The sequence below is a fragment of the Alosa alosa genome, chromosome 5, assembly GCF_017589495.1.
Source record: "Alosa alosa isolate M-15738 ecotype Scorff River chromosome 5, AALO_Geno_1.1, whole genome shotgun sequence".
Taxonomy (NCBI): Eukaryota; Metazoa; Chordata; class Actinopteri; order Clupeiformes; family Clupeidae; genus Alosa; species Alosa alosa.
In genome coordinates, this window is record NC_063193.1 from 29443512 (window position 1) to 29471124 (window position 27613).

The 27613-nt window shown below is 44.9% G+C and overlaps 1 protein-coding gene across 6 annotated transcripts in view; it reads right to left on the reverse strand.

Moving 5' to 3' along the window:
- The window catches only part of slc23a2 (solute carrier family 23 member 2), a 68353-nt gene that overhangs the window by 16221 nt on the left and 24519 nt on the right, over positions 1–27613 (reverse strand). For 4 of the 6 annotated variants that reach the window (XM_048243993.1, XM_048243996.1, XM_048243998.1 and 1 more), the window contains 4 exons: positions 26820–27052; positions 17853–17951; positions 13158–13277; positions 12666–12823 (listed from right to left, as the gene is read on the reverse strand). In XM_048243993.1, coding sequence (XP_048099950.1) covers positions 12666–12823; positions 13158–13277; positions 17853–17951; positions 26820–27052 — 610 coding nt within the window. The remainder of the gene's footprint in view (positions 1–12665; positions 12824–13157; positions 13278–17852; positions 17952–26819; positions 27053–27613) is intronic. The other 2 variants (XM_048243994.1, XM_048243997.1) reach the window with 1 other exon arrangement.

A 27613-nucleotide genomic window follows, 5' to 3' on the forward strand; every position in this document is an offset into this window, starting at 1 on the left:
GGGTCCTCTTGATTGAATTTCCCCTGGGGATCAATAAAGTACCTATCGATCTATCTATCTACAATTTAAGAGCTAGTAAACTAGTAAATCAAATTAAATAATAAAATTATGCCCCCATATTTATTTTTAATTTCCTTACCTTTTGAATTCTATATTTAATACTTTTCACATAGTGAACAGTAATGGACTCGGACACAGACATCTGCATGTCACGTCACTGACCCATGTATTAATCACCAAGCACCAAGATAATCCTCCAGGAGTTTGCAGTACCCTCATCTCACCTCTAGATGGCCCCACACCACAGCGAGCCCTGTGATCGTAAGCCTTACATCACTAACCTCTATGACACCAGTGTGCGTGATGATACACCTCTGCACTACCTCATGGTCTACCAAAGAACACTGATCCTGGATCATTGCACCTCACTAACTTGATTCACCTCATGGAGTCAAAAGCACATATGACTGATATGGTTTAGCGTTGGCTCTGCTTAGAGGGGAGCTTCACAAGAATGGCCCTTCACCCAAAGATGTTCTCAGACCACACACACACACACACACACACTCGGCAGCCAAAACCGTAACCACAACAGTCATATGACACATACAAGGGAAGTGTGCAGGGGTTGAGGAAATGTCAAGTGTGGAAAAATGTCCCCAAACAAAAGACTACCATGTCGCAAGACCTCACCACTCCACTGTCAAACTCTGATACTCTTCCGTGAGTACGGCAGACTCAGTTACTCCCCATGAGTCCTCATAAGGACATTAGGATCTACAGGTGACTGACTGACAGACAGACAGACAGACAGACAGACCTAATAGACAAACAGACAGACCTATCTAATAGACAAAGACAGACAGATCGAACAGTCAGACAGTTAGACCTAATACAGGGTACATGTATCTGCACATTTTCCAAGTGCAAATTTAAAGACTTAAGACCTTTTCAAGACATCTAAATGGAAAAATTAAGACTATACCACGGCAAAAAAAGATCCAACTTAAAACTGTTTTGTGCAAATAGTTTTTTTCTACTAATTTTAACACCCACCCCATTTCGGATGTCTACAGAAGTTACCAAATATATTTTGGCGAAAGAAAATAATTGTGTGTGAATTACCGTCACAGCTATAAATGCCCAATTTTAGGATCTGGGCTGCTTGCTTTTGAAGCTGGCTGTACATATCTTTGTGCTACTGGCTGAGGCTGACTGTTCTTCACCTGTGTCTGTAGTAGCCTAGGCTACTTGCCAAACATGTGTACTGGACTGGATTCCCTTCAATATTTTTTTCAAAGGTAGACTAAGCTATTTAAATATTTTAATAGGCCTACTAACTTTACTAGGCATCTATTGTCCCATATGCAGCACAGCAAATCAAAGTTAATCCACTACTTTACATTTTGCATACCAGTTGTATTTAAACCAACCAAAGCTTGACTGAAACATTGTAAAACCATTGACTTGTTTAAAAAAAAAAAAAAAAAAAAAAAAAAATGTGGGAAAAGTGAAACCCCCTCCTCGCATGTTCCTGCTGAAAAACTGCTGGTTTCATCTCAAGCACGCACGTATTATGAACACACAATTACAGATGCTTTTTTTTTTTTTTTTTTTTTATGTAGCTAGTCGCTGACATTCGAAAAAAATATGCGGTTATATTTCACAACTTTTGCGTACTGGGAAAGGCTGGCAAACAAGCTGCAGACAGATATTAGGCCTACAGATAGCCTATTATAACTTAGACAGATATTTACTTAGGCTAGGCCAGCAAAACACGCTGGAGAGATGCAAACAGATCAACTTATTGAACGTTTGTTTTCTTTTTCTGTCGCCCGTGGTTCCTTCATAAATTCGTCAGACGAGTGACAGAAGCACCTTGCATAATTGGACCAGCAGTCTTCGCGTCCATAGTTTGTGAAACGATACTTCATCCGAGCTAAGATTCTAGAAGCCCAGCGCAACTCCAAAAAGGAGGGCAAATGAGTGTCCGGCTTGAGGCTGCGCTGGACAGGGCTTTTAAACTGTCCAGCCTAAATCCGAACGTATGGCCACCTTATCACTAACTGGCTTACCAGCTCTTTCTCCCGCTCGCGTAGGCTACCTACGTATCTCTCAGGCCTCGGCTACACCACGAAAACGTAAGGCATATTTTTGCATATTCTTACCATTTTCACACCTTTAACAACACCCGTGAAAAACATCTTCACTCTGCAACCACTACTATTCCTTCAGTAGCCTTAAAGTGACTTATACAATTGTGTTTAAAAATACATGGAAACCACATGGACAATTCACTCGCTCTCTCCCTATCGCTGGTGGTCCCATACAAATTTAATACCTCCTTTTCGAAAATTCAAGACATTACAGACAATTTAAGACTTTTTTAGGCCTTAAAAACCAAAAGTTGTAATTAAGACTTTTTAAGACTTTTTAAGGATCCGCGGGAACCCTGCTAATAGACACAGAGAATGGAAATGGCTGCCATTGTATTAACTTGAATAAATACAAACATTTGTATAAAAGGCATCCAAAGAGGTTCAAGAAGTCTGTTTAGAGTGAAAATATGCGTGTGTATGTGTGTGTGAGTGTAAGTGTGCGTGTAAGTGTGTGTGTGAGTGTAAGTGTGTGTGTGTGAGTGTAAGTGTGTGTGTGTGAGTGTAAGTGTGTGTGTGTGAGTGTAAGTGTGTGTGTGAGAGTGTGAGTGTAAGTGTGTGTGTGAGAGTGTGAGAGTGTAAGTGTGTGTATGTGAGTGTAAGTGTGTGTGTGTGTGAGTAAGTGTGTGTGTGTGAGTAAGTGTGTGTGTGTGTGTGTGTGTGTGTGTGTGAGTGTAAGTGTGTGTGTGTGAGTGTAAGTGTGTGTGTGTGAGTGTAAGTGTGTGTGTGTGAGTGTAAGTGTGTGTGTGTGAGTATGCTTTGTCTCTACACACTGCTCTAGGGAAAGAGACAGAGGGGAAGAAAGACCGTGACAGGAACTGACAGAGGGTGATGAACTCTCTCTCTCTCTCTCTCTGTGTGTGTGTGTGTGTGTGTGTGCGTGTGCGCGTGTGTTTGACTTTTGGTGGAAATGGACATTTGCTGCAGGTGTTTCCAGCTGTGCAAAGACACACATGCGATGCATGCCTCGTGTTCAGACGCACGTGTCTGTGTTCCTGGCAGGGCCAGACGTGCACAAACTCCACCTTACACAATGAGTCATCAAATAGATCTGACGGCTCTAACCCCCCCCCCCCATCGCTCTCTTCTGTTCCCCTCTTCTTCTCTTCTTCTCCCTCTACCTCTCTTGCTTCCCCTCCGTACCACTCTCTTGTTCTCTCGCTTTCCCTCTCTTCCCCTTCTCCCTCCCTCCTTCCCTCCCTCTGTCTCTCTCCCTAACCATCTCTCTCTCTCTCCCTCTGTCCCTCTCTCTCTCCCTAACCCTCTCCCTCCCTCTCTCTCTCCCCCTCTCCTTTTGTCTCTCTTCCTAACCCTCTTTCTCTCTCTCTCTCATTTCCTCTCTCACGTTTCCCTGGAAACATGTGCTCTATGACGTCAACAAAAAAAAAAACTGAAACACTTGACCCCTTTGTTCCATCTCAACCGCACACATCACACACCAACACACACCAACACACACTCACACACACCCATCACAAACCCACACACACCAAGATGGGAGCCAGGTGCTTCTAAGCATACACACACAGTTGCTGCCTCTCCGTAGCTCACATAGGTGAGAGTGAAGTGGTGAACAGAGAGAGTACTTTATTTAACCTCTATATAAATGATTTGGCCACCAACATAGAAAAAACCTTTTCCCCAGGGCTCAACCTCCTGGGTAGAGAGATAAAATGTCTACTCTTTGCAGATGACCTGCTCGTACTATCACCAACGGCAGAGGGACTGCAAGAAAGCCTCGATATAATAAGCAAATATAGCACAACTTGGGCCCTACCAATCAATCATGAAAAATAAAAATTATGATCTTCCAAAAAAAACAATCAACATTTCACAATCGGCAAACAGTCAATAGAACAAGTAAAATATTATTGTTATCTAGGATTAATAATCTCATATACTGGAAAATTTGACAAAGCAATCATAGATTTAACAGAAAAGGCAAGAAAAACATATTATATTTTAAGAAAATCATTAATTAAATACGATCCCCCGTTAAAAATATGGTTACAAATTTTTGATTCTGTAATATGGAAGTGAGATCTGGGGCATTAAATATAAAAACAATTTGGATACTTGGGACAAAAGCCAGCCCGAAATATTCCATTTAGAGTTCTGCAAAAATGTATTCGGAGTAAACAGGAATTGCCCGAATATGGGTTGTAGAGCTGAATTAGGAAGATTCCCTCTCCTTCTCAATATCCACAAAAGAGCGCAAAAAATTCTGGCATCACCTAAAACACAGTGAACCAAGCAGATACCACCACACTGCTGCCCAGCTGAGGGATAGATTCCCAGAGAAGAATCCCCTAGATTACCTTATTGAAAAGCATGGCCTAAACAAAACTGACTCAACTATTGCTTCAAAATTAAAACAATTAGAAAAAAACTCGAAAGAAAATTACATTAACAATTGGAGGGATAACATTAAACAAATAAGTAAACTCAATGTATTTAAATTAATAAAATCTGATTACAAATTGGCACCATATTTAACTCAAATTCCAAATTATAAACATAGAAAGCTATTGACAAGGTACAGGCTCAGCGACCATAGCCTTGCTATTGAAAAGGGGCGACACAGGCAAACCTGGCTGGCCCCTGAAAAGAGGATGTGTGCTCACTGCAGTGATGTAGTGGAAAATGAACAACATTTTTTAACTGAATGCAAATTATACAAACTTCTAAGGGAAGAATATTTTACAAAAATCGCAGATATCGGTCCCGAATTTCTTGACACAAACAATGAACAAAAAACTATCATTCCTCCTGGGGGAAGTAGACAGTTGTGTCCACCTAGCTGCTGGGTACATCCAATTCTGCCACATCCTGAGAGAACAGCCCATGTTACATGATCAATAACATAATCCATAGTTTTTTTTTTTTTTTTCTGTTCATTTAAAAGCCAGGTGTTATTTTCATTATTATTATTATTTGTATTATTATTGTTGTATTGAATGCTTTGGCAACACTGTAAAAGTTACATTCATGCCAATAAAGCTTAGAGGAGAGAGAGAGAGAGAGAGAGAGAGAGAGAGAGAGAGAGAGAGAGAGAGAGAGAGAGAGAGAGAGAGAGAGAGAGAGAGAGAGAGAGAGAGAGAGGAGAGTGAGAGTGTGAGGGTGTGTGCCCTCACGATGTGGTCACAAAACCAATCTCCTCATATCAGTGTCATCGAAAGCTGGCCTGGCAACAGGTCATTAGCCCTTAAGAGCTGACACATACACACACACACACACACACACACACACAACACACACCGGCTGCAGTATGACGTCTGTCCAGCTTTTGTGTTACCGGGCTGATATCACAGCCAGACTGGAGCATCTCCACACACACACACACACACACTGTTTTGAGTTTCCATGATCCTGGGACTTCATTTAAAGCTGCAGTTGGCAAGATTTTTTTGATCATATTCACTGAAACTGACACTATGCTCCGACAGAACAACATAAATGAGCCGGTTTCAGAAAAAAAAAAACGCACTTCTACCTCCACCTAGAGCCTGTTATTTGTTTTGCAAAAATGCACAGCTCCCAGGTCTTCTGGTCCAATCAGAGCTGGGCTGTGTGAGATCTGACTGTCAATCACAGTCTGGTGCGCACTGACGAGCACAAACTCAATGAGAGGGTGCTTGGTGGTAGTGGGGGAAAGGCATGAGAGTTGTAAACATTAAACATTTTGGTTAAGTCCCCTCAATCTGTCAGACTTGCCAACTGCAGCTTTAATATCTTATTTATGTTTTTAGCGGACACTTTTATCCAAAGTGACGAACAGGGCCCAGCTGCAGGGTCAATGCCTCTGTTGCCCTGGTTGAGCGGCCCGCTCAGGGGCAAAAGGGTAGCTGAGGCACAAGCTGCTCAGTGAAGCAACATGTTGGACTGATAACGGTGATCGGAGTAGTTTCGTTTTTATTGTGTGACAATGTCACGGAGTCATCAGCAGCAGACTGTGGACTACAGCACTGGATGATCGCGTATTCAAAACACACACACACACACACACACACACACACACCTCTGTCGCTGATTTCAGCAGCTGCTCTCTCTCTGTCTCTCTCTCTCAGCACAACTAGCATTGCTCTGACCAGCAAGGCCTCGAACTTTCTCTCTCCCTCACACACACACACACATACACTCATATGAGCCCTCACGTGCTCAACAAATACATGGGTGTGTGTTCAGAAAACACACAGGACCAGCAAGTTTGTCTATAAAAAACACACACACACACAGTGGAATGTGAATGTAAACAGTGATGAATGTTTAACTGGTCATGCTAAGTCCCTCTACCCCTGTACTGAGGATCTGAGCCTGAATGGCCCCACACTACCTCACCTGATGAGGACATACCTGCCCCATGCGCTGTGCACCCCACACTACCTCACCTGATGAGGACACACCTGCCCCATGCCCCCACACTACCTCACCTGATGAGGACATACCTGCCCCATGCGCTGCGCACCCCACACTACCTCACCTGATGAGGACATACCTGCCCCATGTGCTGTGCCTCCCACACTACCTCACCTGATGAGGACATACCTGCCCCATGCCCCCACACTACCTCACCTGATGAGGACATACCTGCCCCATGCGCTGTGCACCCCACACTACCTCACCTGATGAGGACATACCTGCCCCATGTGCTGTGCGTCCCACACTACCTCACCTGCCCCATGTGCTGTGCGTCCCACACTACCTCACCTGATGAGGACACACCTGCCCCATGCGCTGTGCGCCCCACACTACCTCACCTGATGAGGACATACCTGCCCACTTTCTATGCATACCTTCCTATTTTCTACATTGAAATCAAGCCTTCTGCGGACCAAAAAGTAGCAGTTCCCTTGGTTAGCTAAGTGTGTGTGTGTGTGTGTGTGTGAGATTTCAGAACACGGTGTGAGCCTACATTTAATGAAATAAAAAGTGTAAGGCAATGAAGTGTAGTCGAGGATCAAGCAAAAATGACCTGAAGCAAATTGAATGACTTTAAAGGGCTTCTGAGCAACTACCATGCTCAGCCAAGAAGAGTGTGTGTGTGTGTGTGTGTGTGTGAAAGAGAGATTTCAGAACACTTTGAGAATTTGAATGAACCGAGAATAAAATGATGGGCAACAAAGTGCAAAGTCAGGCAACAAGAAAAAATGAAATAAAGCAAATCTGACCACTTGGCAAAATCAATTTGCTAATTCAATAGCATGGGCAAGATGCTAAGCACAAGCATGTGTGGGTCAGTGCAATGGTCCCAGGCGGCACGAGGCTGCTTCAGTTCACGCGCACATGACACACTTCGGCCATCTTGTCATGAGAGACCAGGGAGTGCCACTCCACCCTCTGCCTACTCATCTCCAGGTGAGCTCAATTCACATCGAAGTGTTTGAGTGTGTGAGTGTGTGTGTGTGTGAGAGTGAGTAGGTCCTTTATGTGTATATATATATATATATATATATATATATATATATATATGTGTGTGTGTGTGTGTGTGTGTGTGTGTGAGTAGGCCCTTTATGTGTATATATGTGTGTGTGTGTGTGTGTTCCTCTTAAAAGCCAATCCACACAGAGAGAGTCTCAGACCTCCTTAACAATGCCTCTGAAGAGCTCTCAAACAAGAAGAGAGAGAGAGAGAGAGAGAGAGAGAGAGAGAGAGAGAGAGAGAGAGAGAGAGAGAGAGAGAGAGAGAGAGAGAGAGAGAGAGAGAGAGAGGGGGAGAGAGGGAGAGAAGAGGAGAAGGGGAGTGAGAGGAGAGGGAGAGAGAGAGGGAGAGGGTGGGGTAGGGAGAGATCACTTGTCCCGGCTTTATGACTGCCACCAATGAACAAAAACTACAATTCCTCCTGGGAGAAATAGATAAATGTGCCCACTTAGCCTACCAATATTTACAGTCCTGCCACATTTTAAGAGAAAACCCCACATAGAAAAAAAAGTGCATACAGTATATAGTTTTTGTTAAATAGTTTTATATAGACTATTGTATAAGTTTCTTTAAATTTAGATTTAAGAATACATGTTTAAGTTTTCTTAAACATGGATTTAGTTACTGTTTTTTTTTAAACATAAGTTTTCATTCTTTAGTTTAGATAAGTTTCTTGACCCCTTAAAACAAATATTGTATATGTTTGTATTGTCATGTTCCTGCTTTGGCAACACTATTTCCTGAGTCATGCCAATAAAGCACATTTGAATTTGAGAGAGAGAGAGGGTGGGGTAGGGAGGGAGAGAGAGAGAGAGGAGAGAGAGGTGGGGGTAGGAGGGGAGAGGAGAGAGAGGTGGGGTAGGGGAGGGAGAGAGAGAGAGAGGGGAGAGAGAGGGTGGGGCAGGGGGAGGGAAAGAGAGAGAGGGGGGGGTAGGAGGCAGAGAGAGAGAGAGAGAGAGAGAGAGAGAGAGTGGGAAGGGAAGAGAGAGGAGAGAGGGTGGGGTGAGGGGGAGGAGAGAGAGGAGGAGAGAGAGGGAAGGGCAGGAGAGAGAGAGAGGAGAGAGGGAGAGAGGGCGGGGGTGAGGGAGAGAGAGAGAGGGAGAGAGGTAGCAGGGTGAGGAGGAGAGAGAGAGGGGGTAGGGGAGGGGAGAGAGAGAGAGGGGAGAGAGAGGAGAGAGGTGGGGGTAGGAGGAGGGAGAGAGAGAGAGAGGGAGAGAGGGTGGGGTAGGGAGGGAGAGAGGGAGAGAGGGTGGGGTAGGGAGGAGAGAGAGAGAGAGAGGGAGAGAGGGTGGGGTAGGGAGGAGAGAGAGGGGAGAGAGAGAGAGAGAGAGAGAGAGAGAGAGAGAGAGAGAGAGGGTGGGGTAGAGAGGGAGAGAGAGGGTGGGGTAGGGAGGGAGAGAGAGAGAGAGAGGGAGAGAGGTGGGGGGGAGGGAGAGAGAGAGAGAGAGGGAGAGAGGGTGGGGTAGGAGGAGAGAGAGAGAGGGAGAGAGGAGGGTGGGGTAGAGAGGGAGAGAGAGGGTGGGGTAGGGAGGGAGAGAGAGAGAGGAGAGAGAGAGGGTGGGGTAGAGAGGGAGAGAGAGGGTGGGGTAGGGAGGGAGAGAGAGAGAGAGGGAGAGAGAGGGTGGGTAGGAGGAGAGAGGGGGGAGAGAGAGAGAGAGAGAGAGAGAGAGAGAGAGAGAGAGAGAGAGAGAGAGAGAGAGAGGGTGGGGGAGAGGGGAGAGAGAGGGTGTAGGGGAGGGGAGAGAGAGAGAGAGGGGAGAGAGAGGGTGGGGTAGGGAGGGAGAGAGAGAGAGAGAGGGAGAGAGAGGGTGGGGGAGAGAGGGAGAGAGAGGGTGGGGAGGGAGGGGAGAGAGAGAGGAGAGAGAGAGAGGGTGGGGCAGAGGAGAGAGGGTGGGGGTAGGGGAGGGGAGAGAGAGTGGAGAGGGTGGGGTAGGAGGAGAGAGAGGGGAGAGAGAGAGAGAGAGAGAGAGAGAGAGAGAGGGAGAGGAGAGAGAGAGAGGAGAGAGAGAGAGAGAGAGAGAGAGAGAGGGTGGGGTAGAGAGGGAGAGAGAGGGTGGGGTAGGGGGAGAGAGAGAGAGGGAGAGAGGGTGGGGTAGGGAGGGAGAGAGGGAGAGAGAGGGTAGGGTAGGGGTGAGAGGAGAGAGGGAGAGAGAGTGGTGGGGCAGAGGAGAGGAGAGAGAGGTAAGTAGGGAGGAGAGAGAGAGAGAGGGGAGAGAGAGGGTGGGGCAGGGAGGAGAGAGAGAGGGGAGAGAGAGGAGGAGAGAGAGAGAGAGAGAGAGAGAGAGAGAGAGAGAGAGAGAGGGTGGGGTAGGGGAGGGAGAGAGAGAGAGGGAGAGAGAGAGAGAGGGTGGGGTAGGGAGAGGGAGAGAGAGGGTGGGGTAGGAGGAGAGAGAGAGGGAGAGAGGGTGGGGGGGAGAGAGAGAGAGAGAGAGAGAGAGAGAGAGAGAGAGGTGGGGCAGAGGAGAGTGGTGGGTAGGGGAGGGAGAGAGAGAGAGAGGGAGAGAGAGGGTGGGGTAGGGAGGGAGAGAGGGAGAGAGGGTGGGGGTAGGGGAGGAGAGAGAGAGAGGGAGAGAGAGGGTGGGGTAGGGAGGGAGAGAGGGAGAGAGGGGGGTGGGGTAGGGAGGAGAGAGAGAGAGGGAGAGAGAGGGTGGGGTAGGGAGGAGAGAGAGGGGAGAGAGAGAGAGAGAGAGAGAGAGAGAGAGAGAGAGAGAGAGAGAGAGAGAGAGAGAGAGAGGGGGGGAGAGAGAGAGAGAGAGGGTGGGGGAGGGAGGGAGAGGAGAGAGAGAGGAGAGGAGAGGGTGGGGTAGGGAGGGAGAGAGAGGGAGAGAGGTGGGGTAGGGAGGGAGAGAGAGAGAGGGAGAGAGAGGGTGGGGTAGAGAGGGAGAGAGAGGGAGAGGGTGGGGTAGAGAGGGAGAGAGAGGTGGGGTAAGGAGGAGAGAGAGGGTGGGGGTGAGGGGAGGGAGGAGAGAGGAGGAGGAGAGAGGGTGGGGGAGGAGAGAGGGTGGGGTAAGGAGGGAGAGAGAGAGGGAGGGGTAGGGAGGGAGAGAGAGAGGGAGAGAGAGAGATAAAGAGAGACAGTGGGTAAGAGAAGAGGTGCAAAGAAAGCAGAAAACTGAAAACAGAGAAGCTGAGGAGAAAAAGACGGAAATCCAGTTCTGCAGCCCCTTCAGGTGTAGCACGTGGCACAGTGCACTGAAAGTTCCACAACGCAAGAACTACCACACAATAAGCTACTTTCAACTCCCCCACACACACACTTATAAACAAACAACCAAACAAATAAATAAAAATGAATAACTCAAGGAATACCAGCAGACACACACACACAAACACGCACCAAGCAGCCAAAGGCAGGGGTTAAAGTAAAAAAAATCCTGAGCCGGACTTTTTGTGACCACATTGTGAGGGCACGTACTCACACACACACACTTACTTGTTTACATTTAAAAGTGTCGAGATTTTTCCTGTATTACGCTACCAAAGAGCTACAACTTTGAACCAGGGTCACCTCAATATAGGTGATTTACTCAAGTCATTTGTTTCGCTTTTTTTTTCCTCGTTCAGATAAAGTTATGGTGTAACAAAGACAAATTATTTTTTTTACCCCAATTTTGTTGGCCCACTCTATATTTGGCAATATAATTGACAGCCAATGAATCCCGTAGGCTACCTTCATCCAAACGTTTGTGACTTTCTTAGGCTACAAACTGAATGTTAGGCCTAGGCCTCTAACAAAAATGATGAGTCATTCAAAAGATCAAAAGTGCTGACACCAAACTTGCCCATGCATCACAATTTTCACCATATAAGATAATAGGCTACTAACTGCGATTATGTGCTCCGCTCACCCTTATATATCGGATCTCAACCAGACGGTTTTTGCTACACCCGCCTGCTTCTGTTTGTAGAGCAACATTAAAGCTAGTTAGAATGAGATCTGCATTCCTCTCATACTGGCAGGGTGAACTCAACTGATTCGATCTGCTGTATCAATGCTTATTTTATTTTTTCCATTACATCCATGCGCCGCGTGCTGGAGATCCCGCATGGTGCCAGAATACTCTATGGGCCGTGTGACACCGGGTGCGTGGCGTGAGATCCCGCATGGTGCCAGAATACTGCGGGCCGCTTGACACCGGTGCGTGGCGTGAGATCCCGCATGGTGCCAGAATATCGGCGGGCTGCCGGACACGGGTGCGTGGGCGGAGATTCCGGTGATGGTGCCAGAATACTTATGGGCCGTTGATACCGGTGCGTGGCGTGAGATCTCTCAAGATGTTGTAGCTTCCTTGAGGGCCGCTTGACGAATCGGTGCGTGGCGTGAGATCCCGCATGGTGCCAGAATACTTATGGGCCGCTTTGACACGAAAGCGTATGCGGAGATCTCGTGATGGTGCCAGAATATCGGCGGGCTGCTGACACCGGTGCGTGGCGTGAGATCTCGTGATGGTGCCAGAATATTTGCGGGCTGCTGACACTGCGCGGGCGGAGATCTCGCGACATGGTGCCAGAATACGGCGGGCCGTTGACACCGGTGCGTGGCGGAGCGGTCAGCTGCGGGCGTGAGGGTGTCAGCCGCGTGGCGCAGAGGTGTCAGCGTGGGCGGAGGGTGTCAGCCGGGCGCGGGCGTGAGGGTGCCAGCCGCGTGGCGTGAGAGTGTCAGCTGTGTGGCGTGAGCTTTACTCGGCTCCCCATGTTAACAGGTTAGAGCTTGCACGCCACCGCGGACACGACGCCTTTCAGGCACAGCTCGTGCTGCTACTGGAAAACGGTGGCGCAATACGCCTGAGCCACGCTGACATCGTTGCCGCAGCGGAAGGTGTAAGTCAAGTGTCCATTCAAAACAGTGAAGAAAAAAATGGAGACGTTTTAATTGGCAGAGAGGCTGCCGCAGCGTAAGACACGCCTGGTGTAAAAGACATAGAAATGCTATACACCACGCAATGGTATTACACAACTGCCACGCAACCGCCACGCAACAGACACACCCGGTGTGAAACGGGCCTAAGCTCCGCAAAGGTGGTCTGTAGGAGAGTGGTGATGCCCACACAGAAGAAGATGGTGTGCACACACACATACACACACACTGACCGGCAACCGAAGGTGGTCTGTAGGAGAGTGGTGATGCCCACGCAGAAGAAGATGGTGCCGATGAGCTGGCTGGTGGCCCACTGGTCGAAGCCCACACACATGGCATCGGCAAGCAGGAAGGGGACCGCTATTGTGCCGCTGAAACATGTCAGATAGTGCTGCACACACACGCGCACACACACAGAAAAGGAATTAGGTCAGTGCATGCATGATATGCGTTTGTGAGTTAAAGTGTGCATCCACGTGTGTATGTGTGTGTGTGTGTGTGTGTGTGCCTCTGATTTCAAACTTGGCAGGTGTTTTGCTAAGGGCCCCATTGAGTGCAGTGACAGCTTTGAGGCTGTTTGGACATGCAAAAGATATTGTTAAAAGAAGCACACATTGGACATGCAAAAGATTGTTGTTTTGAATGGGCACTGCACTAGTGATGTGGTGTGATCATCTATGCGTGTGTGTGTGTGTGTGTGTGTGTGTGTGTGTACACTTATTTACCTGCAAACCCAGGAAGATACAGAGGTACCAGGGAGGTGTGTCCTCTATAGTGTAGATCATGTCCATTCTCGGCATACCAACACTGTCCTCCGCACTGTCCATGGTGTCAGACATGGAGCACTGCAAACACACACACACACACGGTTAATCATTTTAATATAACCCCTCAGAGGGTATGTTCTGTATGCTGCTCTAAAAAACCTTTAAAGATCCTCACTGACACCTCACACAGTCTTCGTAATTGTACATCATAACAATGCAAAATAATATATATAAATAGTCAACTGTTGCAATGCTCCGTTTTGCTTGGAGTTCAGTCTCCACCATTTGGCACCATTTAAAAACAAGAAAATTTTCATTTAATTTGAATGAAATTGAACAATTTATCACGCAGGGTGTCCTTGAACAAATCCCACTGTAACAGACTCAAGCAACACATCACCTGGATCGTACCTCTCATATCCCAGAAACGGCGACCCGTAAGAAAGCAGTGTGCAGTTAGCTGGCTGGACTTCATGTCAGTCATTCACTAGGACCCCTCTGTTGCTCTGTTGGTGTGTGTGTGTGTGTGTGTGTGTGTGTGTGTGTGTGACCGACAGTAGCCAGATGCTTGTTTCTTAGCCATTAAGTAGACGTGTGACCTCACACATCACATTTCACCGTTTTTGGATGGGTGCTGGATCAGAGGAATGACTCCAAAAGTAGTTTTTGCTCGGGTTACAGTCAGTTCTTGTGTCCAAAAATATTTTTGCAGCATTTATTCAATCGTCAAAAGGGATATTAGTATATAGGGATTCAATATCCATGGTTACAAGTTTATGTGAATCTTCAACTTGTACAATTGACTTAATTGTTCCAATGAAATCTATAGTAACGAGACATCAATCAGTTAAATGGCACCTAAGCAAAGAAATGTAGACGTTTCTGGATACATTGTGAAACAGCCTGAGGAAGAGCCAGGGGCTCCAAACGTTGCACGCAAAATGTGTGTGTGTTTGCATGTGTGAGACTGTGTGTCACGCACACAGACATGCATGAAGTAGCACAGTGTTTGTGTGTGTGTAGGCCATGCATGAGGCAGAAGAGTGTGTGTGTTTGGTGAGGTGTGTGTGTGTGTGTGTGTGTGTGTGTGTGTGTGTCCATACGCCATGGCATGAGGCAGCAGAGTGTGTGTGTTTGGTGAGTACGTGCGTGTGTGTGGAGTTCTCGCACTTCCTGCCTTTATGAGCAGTAGGGACGGGACTGGACTGTGGCCGAGCAGAACACAATGCGGCAGGACTCACTTGGTCCAAACATCCTCTTTTAACAGCAAGTGCAGCAGTGCCTGCTGTACAGTATCACTAGTGTCTGTGCACGCGTGCGTAACCTGCCGTGTGCTGAACCTGCGCGATTCAGCCCTGCACACGCCCGGACTCCAACAGCAGCACCTCGGATCGGGAGTCGTGTGTGTGTCTGTGTGTGTGTGTGTGTCTAGTAGCTTGGTGCTGATGTGGGCAGACAACAGGCTCAGGAGATTCAGCAGTGAATAAGCACAGGGGAGACTTTTGCCAAATACACACAAAGCAAGCTAGCAGACAAAGCACTCTGCTCTGCTATGATTACATGTGCTTGTTCATGCATATATGTGTGTGTGTGTGTGTGTGTGTGTTCACGTTAGCGTACATGTCTGTGCCTGTGTGCTCACGTAAGTGATGATGCGTATGCCTGTGCCTGTGTGTGTGTTCCTGTTAACTCACAAACTCCTGTTTACGCTACTAACAGACCTCCAACTAACATTAGTACCAAAGCTAACAGGTTCGCATCATCACATCACGCACACATGCACAATGGAAAAAACCTTCAATGAGGATTACAGACTCACACAATCATGTGACTGCACAGAACAACAGAAGGAGAGAGAGAGAGAGAGAGAGAGAGAGAGAGAGAGAGAGAGAGAGAGAGAGAGAGAGAGAGAGAGAGAGAGAGAGAGAGAGAGAGAGAGAGAGAGAGAGAGAGAGAGAGAACAAGGAAAAAAGGGTTATGAGACAGTGAATCAGCAGAAGAGTAAAGAAAGAAAGAAAAGAAAGAAAGAAAGAAAAGAAACCGAAAGGGAACGAGAAAAAAGTGTTATGAGACAGTGAATCAGCAGAAGGGTGTGGTGGCATGTTTTGTAAGGGAGAGATATGCAAGTTATTTTATGTAAGATAAAAGTTATGTTTTGTAAGGGAGATATATGAAAGTTATTTTATGTAAGATAAAAGTTATGTTTTGTAAGGGAGAGATATGCAAGTTATTTTATGTAAGATAAAAGTTATGTTTTGTAAGGGAGAGATATGCAAGTTATTTTATGTAAGATAAAAGTTATGTTTTGTAAGAGATATGCAAGTTATTTTATGTAAGATAAAAGTTATGTTTTGTAAGTTTAAATCTATGTAAGTTACAGACATTTAAACAAACAATCTTGCATCATTATTTAAATGCATTGAATGGATATGTAATGCACTGAATTGAATTCATATGTAGTTAAGCATTGACAAAAATGTTATTGATATGTAATTGAGCTAAAATCGGAGTTAAATTGAGTTTGAGAATGTGCAATTATGTTATTTTATGCAATTATCCGTTAAAATACTTGACCTTTGGCAATGATGTCACTGAAACGGTGCCAGTAAAGCAGACATGCAAGAAAAGCTTTCTTGAATTGAGAGAGAAAGAGTGTGAGAGAGAGCAAGTCAGTAAAAGAGGAAAGAGAGAAAGAGTGTGAGAGAGAGCAAGTCAGGAAAAGAGGAAAGAGAGAAAGAGTGTGAGAGAGAGCAAGTCAGGAAAAGAGGAAAGAGAGAAAGAGTGTGAGAGAGAGCAAGTCAGGAAAAGAGGAATGAGTGAGTGAGTGAGTGAGTGAGTGAGTGAGTGAGTGAGTGAGTGAGTGAGTGAGTGAGTGAGTGAGTGAGTGAGTGAGTGAGTGAGTGAGTGAGTGAGTGAGTGAGTGAGTGAGTGAGAGATAGAGAAAGAGAGAAAGGGATGGAGAAATGGAGAGAAAGTTCACAGAAGCAGGTGGAATTTCTCGATACACCCCCAACCACCACCACACACACGTCTTGTTAGTGCCCATTCTTTGAGCTGAAAAAAAGTGCAGTCACACACGCACACACACACACACACACTTCCTCCAAAATTTTTAGTCCTCAAGCTTTCAGTTGAAAACAAAAAGTGCAGAGTCACAATGACTCACTCAGAAGTGGGGCAGAGAGCAGAGACAGAGAGAGAAAGAGAGAGACAGAGAGAGAGAGATTCAGAGACAGAGAGAGAGAGAGACAGACAGAGAGACCAGAGATTCAAGAGACAGAGAGAGACAGAGAGACAGAGACAGAGACAGAGATTCAGAGACAGAGAGAGAGACAGAGAGACAGAGGGTCCAGAGACAGAGAGAGAGAGACAGAGAGAAAAGAAAAATAAGGAAAAGGAGGGGGAGAGAGAGGAACACGGACACAACAAGTAACAAATGAGGAAAGAAGGATAAGGGTGTGTGGTGTGTGTGTGTGTGTGTGTGTGTGTGTGTGTGTGTGTGTGTGTGTGTGTGTCTCTGTGTATTTAGTAAGGTTGGCATTTTTGCAAAGGTCTGGTGATTCAATGACAATGGAAGAGAACATTTAAATCAGGAAGAGAAAGTGAGAAGAGAGTTCAGTTACAGTTATCCAACATGAATGATGTGTGTGTGTGTGTGTGTGTGTGTGTGTGTGTCCCTGTGCAATGATGGGGTCAAGCATCTAGAGGAGACATGCACTCAGAAACGGACTGAGTGGCACCAGCAACGACACCTTCCTCCTCCACACTTTTCAGTTTTTTTCGTACTGACAGTACTTAGTGACCTCGAGAAACGGAGATCTACTGTATGTGAAAACTTGTTGGATTTCTCCTTTCATCTCTCCCAGCTCTCCCCTAATAAAACTCCCCTAGAGTCCACTCAAGACACAGCCACACTTCCCTCTTCTCCTCACACACACGTACTGTACGCACAGCTGACGTGCCATAAACAGCGAGACATGGCTGTTATTTAGTGATGCTGTGGCCGCACAGTAGCACAAAATAGGTTAATATCAAGTTGATTTGCTCACTTGCAGCTCTCAAGTATGTGTTGCTAACTTAACATAGGCTATGGGATTTAGGTCATTTAGGCCTACTATTGGGTTTAATGCCATTTCAGAAATAGGCAGCCCACACAAGCATGTCCACATCGATTCAGGGTGATAACACACAAAACGTGACAGCAGCAATGCCATTAGGGGCATCTGTGGCCTACTGATTAGGGCTTCGGGCTTGTAACCAAAGGGTTGGCGGTTCGATCCCCGACCCAGTAGGAAAAATGTGGGCGGGGGAAGTGGTTGAGTACTGCTCTCGTATGCCCACATCCAAGGCTGAAGTGCCCTTGAGCAAGGCACCTAACCCCTCACTGCTCCCCGAGCGCCGCTGTAGCAAGGCAGCTCACTGCTCCGGGTTAGTGTGTGCTTCACCTCACTGTGTATTTCACAAATTCACGGATGGGATAAATGCACAGACCAAATTCCACATACGCAAGTATACTTGGCCTATAAACCTGATTTACATTTACATCACCCCACACACACACACAACGTATCTGTAGCCTTGTTGTTTTTAGTGTGGATGGTCATAAGCTCAGCACACACACACACACACACACACACACACAGTGAGTCTCACCTTGTCAGTAGCCTTGTCCTCTTTAGTGTAAATGGCCATGAGCTCAGTGTCTTCGGTGTCCTGCTCGCCATTGGCCTGGCTCACCCCGTTCACCACCACCTGTCAATCACACAACACACAATCATCAACATCACTATTCACCACTTCCTGTCAATCACTCACATACACACAAACATACACACACAACCCTCATCAACATCTCCGCCAGAGGGTATAAAGCTAATCACCTCCATTGTCTCCAAAATCAACAATTATTTTTGTTATTAACACACACACCCCTAGTAGTTCCTAAAGCAGTCTTCAGGCTTTCTGATAGGGTGTGTATGGCTTCAGACTGTATGAGTGCGGTTTAACCCCTGTAAGGTGTTCATATTTTTGTTACACAGCAAATGTTCCCGGGTCTGGTGGACCCACCACATTATTAGGCTTTTAAATCAATACAGCCATAACAATTTATGTAGAAACACTTAACAGATGTTTACTTTAGCTCAGTTACCAATGATACAGACATCATTTATGGTTTATATTTGCCATTTACCCGTGTCACTTTTAATTATTCCACAGCCACGAATTACGACTCAAACAAAGCGAAGACATTGCATTTACCGTGGATACACCAATAATCTTCCAACGGCTCTCAGAAATATACCAACCCTGACGGCTCATACACACAGTTGCGTGCGTTGCAGTGCTGGAGACGCATCCCATTACATGGGCTAACGTCATCTGTTGCCGAACTAAATTGTGGGTCCGTTGCGTCGCGTTGCTCCCGTCGCTCGCCTGAGAAGTTCAGCTGTTGCTGCACCGACGGACGGCACCAGCCAATCAAATTACAAACAAGCGAACAACAGGCGACCCAAGCCAATCAAATTACGAACAACAGACGGCACCAGATAAGGTATAACCTGTAATTTGATTAAGTCATTTGCATAGCTACCGTCGCGAACACCCACTGGCATGCATTGACAGAACGCAACTGTGTGTAGAAGCCCTGACTGCTTTTACATCAGGAATATACCAACCCTGTTTACTTTTAAATCAGGAATATACCAACCCTGTCTACTTTTAAATCAGGAATATACCAACCCTGACTGCTTTTAAATCCAGGCTTAAAACACACTTTTCCCAACTGGCATTTGGTAACTGCTGATCCTGAAGTTGGGTTTTGGAGGACCGTGTTGTTTTGTTTTTGTTTGTAAATACTGCATGTCTCTGTTTGGTGTTTCTCTTTTATTGCTCTTTGGTCTTAAATGTGATATATAAATTAATTTATTTCATTCAATCATTTGATCTGGTCTGATAGTGATCAGAATTCCTGAACAAGCATGTTTTTGAAACATTACCCGGTAATTTCCCAACAATTACCTTTGTAGACAGATACTAATATCTATTTCTCTTCTCTGTAAAAGATGACCAACCCACTTTACCAGAGGACACAATTATGAGTAAATATAGCAGATACTAATATCTATTTCTCTTCTCTGTAAAAGATGACCAACCCACTTTACCAGAGGACACAATTATGAGTAAATATAGCAGATACTAATATCTATTTCTCTTCTCTGTAAAAGATGACCAACCCACTTTACCAGAGGACACAATTATGAGTAAATATAGCAGATACTAATATCTATTTCTCCTCTCTGTAAAAGATGACCAACCCACTTTACCAGAGGACACAATTATGAGTAAATATAGCAGATACTAATATCTATTTCTCCTCTCTGTAAAAGATGACCAACCCACTTTGCCAGATGACACAATGATGAGTAAATAGCCATCACCAGTAATGATTGACAGGGCAGAGGGATGGATGGACTTCAGGGTCTTCAGTGAGGAAGCAGCAGCATTTCTATACATCACATTAACAACTTCTTTCGTACTTCTCACAGGGAGGCTGGTTTTGTTTCTGCAGAATTTTTTTTGTCTGTTTCTAGGTTGGCTATATGGTGATTAAATGTAAGATTCTCGTCCAGCCAGATGTCAAGACCTTTGTATTCAGAGACTCTTATTTTTTTTGTGTGAGGGCTCATGAGCTCTTGAATCTGGCACACTCAAACGCACATTCCACAGCTGTCATATACAGGTGGGTATCAAAAAATTTGAATATCGTGGAAAAGTTCATTTTTACCCCTAATTCAGTTCAAAAAGTGTATCTTTAATATATTCTAGATTCATTAGATGTATTAGAATAAAGAGGTTGTTACAGAAATGTCAGTTTACTGAGTCTTTAAACTCTTAGTCTGGTTCAGTAAACACAAGCACAATCATGGGAAAGACTGCAGACTTGCCTACTGGTTAGCGCTTCGGACCAGAACGGAGGGTTGCCGGTCCGACCCCCGACCAGTAGACACGGCTGAAGTGCCCTTGAGCAAAGCACCTAACCCCTCACTGCTCCCCGAGCGCCGCGGTTGTTGCAGGCAGCTCACTGCGCCGGAATTAGTGTGTGCTTCACCTCACTGTGTGTTCACTGTGTGCTGAGTGTGTTTCACTAATTCACGGATTGGGATAAATGCAGAGACCAAATTTCCCTCACGGGATCAAAAGAGTATACTTATTTAGACTTGATAGTTGTCCAAAAGGCACTTATTGACACCTTCCACAGGGAGGGTAAGCCACAGAAGGTGGGCAGTGTATTGAGTGCTGTACGAAAGCATTTTCACGGAAAGTTGACTGGAATGGAAAAGTGTGTTAGGGGAAAAAGTGTGCAAGCAACAAGAGTGGCAGCAGCCTTGAGAGAATAGTCACGCAAAGTCGATCCAAAAACTACAAAAACTTGGGGGAACTTCACAAGGAGTGGACTGAGGCTGAAGTCTGCATCAAGAGCAGCCACGCACAGACGTGTCCAGGAAATGGGCTGCAAGTGGCATAATTATTCCTAGTGTCAAGCCACTCCCAAATCAGAGACCAGATTAGAGCATCTTACCTGGGCTAAGAAGAGACAGAACTGGACCGTTGCTCAGTGGTTCAAACTCCTCTTTTCACATGGAAACAGAATTTGCATTTCATTTGGATATCAGGGTCCAATCAATGTCCCAAGAGTCTGGAGGAAAAGTGGAGAGGCACAGAATCCAAGAGTCTGGAGGAAAAGTGGAGAGGCACAGAATCCAAGAGTCTGGAGGAAAAGTGGAGAGGCACAGAATCCAAGAGTCTGAAGGAAAAGTGGAGAGGCACAGAATCCAAGTTGCTTGAAGTCCAGTTTGATGTTTCCACATCAGTGATGATTTCTGTATTATAACCTCCTTATTCTAATATTTTGAGATACACATCATGAGCTATAAGCCGTAATAATCAAGAACAAAAAATGGCTTGGCATATTTCACTTTATATCTAATGAATCTAGAATATATTAAAGATCCATGTTTTGAACTAAATTAGGGGGTAAAAATGAACCTTTCCACAATATTGTATTTTTTTTTAAACCCACCTGTAGTGACTCAGCCATCATGGCAATGTTTCAGCTTTTTTAAAAATCACGGTGACTGGGCTGTTACAGTTTGACTGTATGCCAAACACACTCACGGAAGTGGGTCCGTAAAAAACACTTACACCTCCCCTCACCTCACCGCTCTCTTACACACACACACTGCTTGTAGGCACACACACACACACACACACACATCTAAATGTCAGCCATCATCATCCATTAACATGTCTCTCTGAAATGCATTCAATTCAACTCCATATTTATTCTTTAAATGTCACTACATTTTGTTAAGCAATACATTACATAAATATTAATTAAATAAATAACCATGGAACTCTGCTTCCTGTACGTGTTTCAGTGAGACGGTGACTTGTCATTGTGTGTGTGTGTGTGTGTGTGTGTGATGTGTATGTGGCCTCTGTGTGATCTTGGAAGAACATCCAAATACACTCACCCGATTAAATCCACCCAACCAGACACTCACCCATGCCAGGAGTTTAAAAAAAATGGAAATAAGGAACACACTTTGAATGCAATGCTGGGATTGTATGGAAATACAAGCAAAGCAAGCGCACACACACACATGTAAATAAAAATGCAGAGAAAGAAAGAAAGAAAGAAAGAAAGAAAGAAAGAAAGAAAGAAAGAAAGAAAGAAAGAAAGAAAGAAAGAAAGAAAGAAAGAAAGAAAGAAAGAAAGAAAGAAAGAAAGAAAGAAAGAAAGAAAGAAAGAAAGAAAGAAAGAAAGAAAGAAAGAAAGAAAGAAAGAAAGAAAGAAAGAAAGAAAGAAAGAAAGAAAGAAAGAAAGAAAGAAAGAAAGAGTTCATTATTTGACAGATTTTGTTTATATGCTAATCTAGGTCAGGGAGTACCAGGAAATGCTTTGCTAGTTTATCTTCTCTTCTAGCAACATTTTTACAAACACCGTTTAAAACACACACAAACCCCATCTAAAACTGAACTACAAAGCCAGATGATAACATATTTGAAGTGATGTGGCTAAGGCATATTAAAACAGGTTCAACTAGCTACAACTGGCACTCTTTACAAGGCACTCTTCAATCGACTTGACTGCACTTAATACGACACTATACGTGGTACAAAAGAGAGACAGCCTGGCGCAAAATGGTTTGCTTGTTACATCAGATGATACATGGACAAGACAGAGCTTAGGCATTTTTTACATTTACGCAATCTCAGAACAATTTTTTACTGACATTTCGTCATTACTCCATTTAAATAAATAAATAAATAAATAAATAAATAAATAAATAAACAAACAAACAAACAAACAAACAAACAAACAAACAAACAAACAAACAAACAAATAAATAAATAAATCAATCTCCACATATAGCAGCTTGCCCAAACTTCACTGAGTAAGCATGATCCCACGGCTACCCGACAGGTAGCCCTCCATCCTAACAAAATAAGGCCCAAACCAAGAGGCCATGGCTGCCATGGCAACAACAACAACCCATGTTGACTCAAAGGATGCCCATCTGTCGAGCGAGCAAGCGAATAATGTACACACACATACACACTATAGTGTGGTTAAAGAAATTGTTTTCTTGGCTAACATAGTCTACTGCAGATCAAAAGATCAGTGTCTGCTCATCATAGGTACAACCTACACACACACATACACACACACACACCAGCTTTTTTACACTCCTACACGTGTACATAATACATAAATAAGGCAGCTGGCCACATGTGAACAGACAACCTTTTTTCTGTGTGTGTGTGTGTCTCTCTGTCTTAAGGGTCAAGTTTAGCGTTTGCACAATTTCATTTAATTAGTTCTTTCCAGCTACCCAGCAGCTTCGGAATACATTCTTTTCGCTGTGTGGAAGTGTGTGTGTGTGTGTGTGTGTGTGTGTGTGTGTGTGTGTGTGTGTGTGTGTATGTGTTTGAGTGCTTCTCAGCACAGCTCTGGTAGCAGATGTTTGCAGTCATGGCGGAGGGTTCAGGCAGTCAAAGAGTCGCTAGAGGACACTTCGACCTCTCAGTCTCATCCTCTACAGTTGATTTAAGAATGAATAAACAAACACAAAACAAACAAACAAACAAAACAATCAAATATTTAAAAAGCCAACATCAATGTCAAAATCTCATGAAAATATACTTCCCTTCTGAAATTCTTTATATGTAACAGATTCAGATTTAACAGAATCTCATGGTCTTTAAAAGAAAAAGTAGTAGTAGTAGTAGTGTTGGAGCACACAGCACTTCAAACATCAGTTGGTTTTTAGATCCACGTAATGGGGACAGTTCCCCGATGAGAGTGTTTATGTAGGCTAGGCTACTGACTGCAGCGATCACGCCTAACAAACTGCAACCATCGGGACTACATTGTGTTGCATGCTCCAAATGTAAAGAACTTTGAGCTGCATTCTGTGTATGAAAGGTGCTATACAAATAAAGCTTATTATTATTAATATTATTATTAGTAGTAGTAGTAGCAGCATTTGTCCAGCGATTTCTCTAGATGGCCTGTGTCTCCGTGTGTCCCAGCATCAGCAAACAACAATGGCTGTGAGTTTCTAAAAATAACTCTTTGTGCAGTCTTGTATTGTGTGTGTGTCAGTATGTCAGTTTGTGTCATGTAGTGTGTGTGTCAGTATGTCAGTTTGTGTCATTGTTTTGTTGGCTATCGATCGTTTTTGATGTTGATGAAAGATGTGTGCCGCAGAGAGATTTCTTCTCGTTCACTGAATTCCATCGAGCCAAAACAGTTTTTTAAGGTTAAGAAAATTGTTCACATTGAGTGAAAGCATTGGTTCATGATTGTACGGATGTATAAAGAAAAACCTCCACACATCATGATTGACATTCTTCTTAAGAAGAAACCGCCATTTTCAAAACTGAGGAAGGCATAATTGAAGAAAATATGTACATAGTGACTGAAAAAAAGAGAGCAAGTTAAGTTTGGATTATTCTCTCTCTCTCTCTCTCTAATGATGGGTTGCTACATGCGGGCCTCTATCATTATAGCCTGTTCACTCCATCACAGAGCTCAAGTGGATACACGCACGCACGCACACACACAGTGATGCCAATAAAGATGCACAGCATGGTCCTAAATGCCTCACACCAAAGTACACCACACCACAAGAAGAAACATTTTTTTTTTTTTTAAATAAAACTGAAATGCCAATGAGTTTCATACCCAGCTGATTACCCATCCTACGTGGGCCCAGTGTGCATGTGCCCAATTCACACTCCCACACACTCCCAGAAATGGTTTGTGTATCTCAAACTCATACATATCTCTCTCACAAACAAAACACACACACACAAAGATGGTTTGTTTATTTCAAACTCGTACATCTCTCTCTCTCTCTCACACACACACACACACACGGTTTGTTTATTTCAAACTCATACATATCTCTCTAACAGACAAACATGCTCACAGACAGTTTGATTGTAAGGCTGAGAAGATGTCATGCATCGCTTAAGGGTTGGCACGCACACACACACTTAAAAGCAAAACAAAAATGCACAAGGCAATTTTTTTTTTTTATTATTGTGCATGTCTCCGGCTGTACCACCTAGTGTAGGGGTGGGCAAACTGCGGCCCGCGGGCCGGATCCGGCCCGCCAAGCACTTTCATCCGGCCCGCTGAGCATTTGATGTGGTCATCAGGCTGCTCGCTATTTTTTTCCTGTGATAGACGACGTTGGTTAGCTTTACTGCAAACTGCTTTTCACTCTCCTTAGAGAATGTTTACAATGTTAATGTCAAAACATCATGTTAAATAGAGATAATAGGCCTACTCTTAGTTATCTCCTTTGCAGCAGATCTAACTTGAACGTTATGCTCCATTTAATTGGGAACGCGTCTGCGCTCAAGAGGGAGAGAGAGCGGCAGGTTCCAGCTGGCTTGTCATTGTTGATAACTGATATCTCCTTCTTATAAGAAACTTTTAAAAGGATGAAGGCAACAGTAGTTCCCACTACTGACCATTTATAAACTGTGAGAGGGCACAGCCATAAGTACAGCACTAACCATAGCGGGCAGAAGATCATTGAGAAATAAACGTAAAGTGTTTATAAAGCGACAGTGCACAATTTATAGTACATTTGTTAAACAGGGCTGGGGGGTTGTGCGGCCTGCCGGCCAATTTTCAAAACCCAATGCGGCCCTTGAGCCAAAAAGTTTGCCCACCCCTGACCTAGTGTCACACCGTCTCTCCCCTGAGCTAGCTGCAACAACCAGAACTGTGTAAAGTAAGATGTAAACAACTTGTAAACAAAATAAGACAATCAGCTATACAGCTGAAAATAGGCCTACAGCAGCTCTTATTTGTGAATAAGTGCATATTACATAGAATAATGATAAAAAAAAAAAGGTTTTGGCCCTATTTGTATGTGTATCTAAAGGCTGGTGAAGCAATGTAGTGAGATTTTTTTCGTCTGGTTCCAGAGATTGGTACATCTGGGTGATGGCGTCAGATATGTGTTAATCGATGTATTTCCACACACACACTCTCTCTTTCACAGACACACACACACACACTCTCTCTTTCACAGACACACACACACACTCTTTTCACACACACTCTTTTCACACACACTCTTTTCACACACACACTCTCTTACACACACACGCACACACACTCTCTTACACACACACACACACTCTTTTCACACACACTCTCTCTTACACACACACACACACTCTTTTCACACACACTCTCTCTTTCACAGACACACACACACACACACACACACACACACTCTTTTCACACACACTCTCTCTTTCACAGACACACACACACTCTTTTCACACACACTCTTTTCACACACACTCTTTTCACACACACTCTTTTCACACACACTCTCTCTTTCACAGACACACACACACACACTCTTTTCACACACACTCTCTCTTTCACAGACACACACACACACACTCTCTCTTACACACACACACACACTCTTTTCACACACACTCTCTCTTACACACACACACACACACACACCACTCACATACCCAACAACTGCTGAACACGGCCGACACAGTCCTCGTCTTCTCCTCCACTCTCTCGCCTGTACTACTGTAACTGACCAGGAAACCGACGTTTTCCCAAACTTGCAATCTTAAAGAGACCAGCAGTCCTAACTCTTGTGGGTCGCCACCACACGCCATACTCAACCTTAGCGCTGCTATTCTGACTGACTGACTGACTCGATCGACGAGCTTCAGAGTTAAGGCGGGGCTACAGATTAGGTGTCCCTAAAGAACCCTCGTAACTCTCGTATCTAACAGTAATTCTGCATTACATTAATGAATTTGCATGCGAGTTTTATGCATTTTTATACCGTGCATTCTCCGTGTAAATTCATGCACCGAACCGTGACGCCCGTACCGTTTCGGTTCAATACGAATATGTACCGTTTCACCCCTAACACACACTTTTTTCACACACACACTCTTTCACACACACTCTCTCTTTCACAGACACACACACACACACTCTCTCTTTCGCAGACACACACACACACACACTCTCTCTTACACACACACACTTACAGGGACGGGGTAGAAGTCAGCGGCACGCTTGGTGTCCTCCTCGTACTTCCCGCCCTCTCCCGTGGAGTCCATGGCTTTGGAGGTGGTGTTCCTGCCCACTCCCATTCCTCTGCGCTCCGCTCCGTCCGCCTCTTCCTCCTCCTCCTCGGCCTGCTCACACTCCCACACCAGCGCTGTGCTCTCCTCACTCAGCTCTGTCACATAGCCCAGGGATTGGTTGGCCAGGTCATCTGCTGGGAGAGGAGCCACAGGAAGCATCGTCATTGGCTGCCACCAGGATTAAGGTCTAGCCTGATTGGCTTAGAGGTAAACAATACTGGATTTCATTGGCTGGTTTTAAAAATAGTGGTGCAATTGAGGTAAGATCATCCAAGTGACCACTCAGTTTAAGTCTAAAAGCCAGGTTTAGGCTCTGTTAAGCCAGGTTTCGGCTGCCTGTGGTCATAAGGACTTACTGAACTGGACATCAAAACTATTTATGATCCAGCCCTATGTTATGACTTCATACAATCATAACACATGCAGACATAAAAATAAACACATTGTGTACGTAACAGTGTGTGTGTGCGTGTGTGTGAGAGAGAATTAAAATAACATGAGAAGTGTGAAATGAGGTGAAGGGTGAGGAGGAAGTGAAAAGAATGCAGGATGGAGGGATAGAGACTGGGAATGAGAGGGAGAGAAAGGGGGAGAGGGGAGGAAGGAGGGAGAGAGAGAGACATGTGGGTGGATTAAGAAAGGTGTTGGCATTTCTTACTTCTGGAAGCATGTCAGGAACTGTTTGCTTAATATTT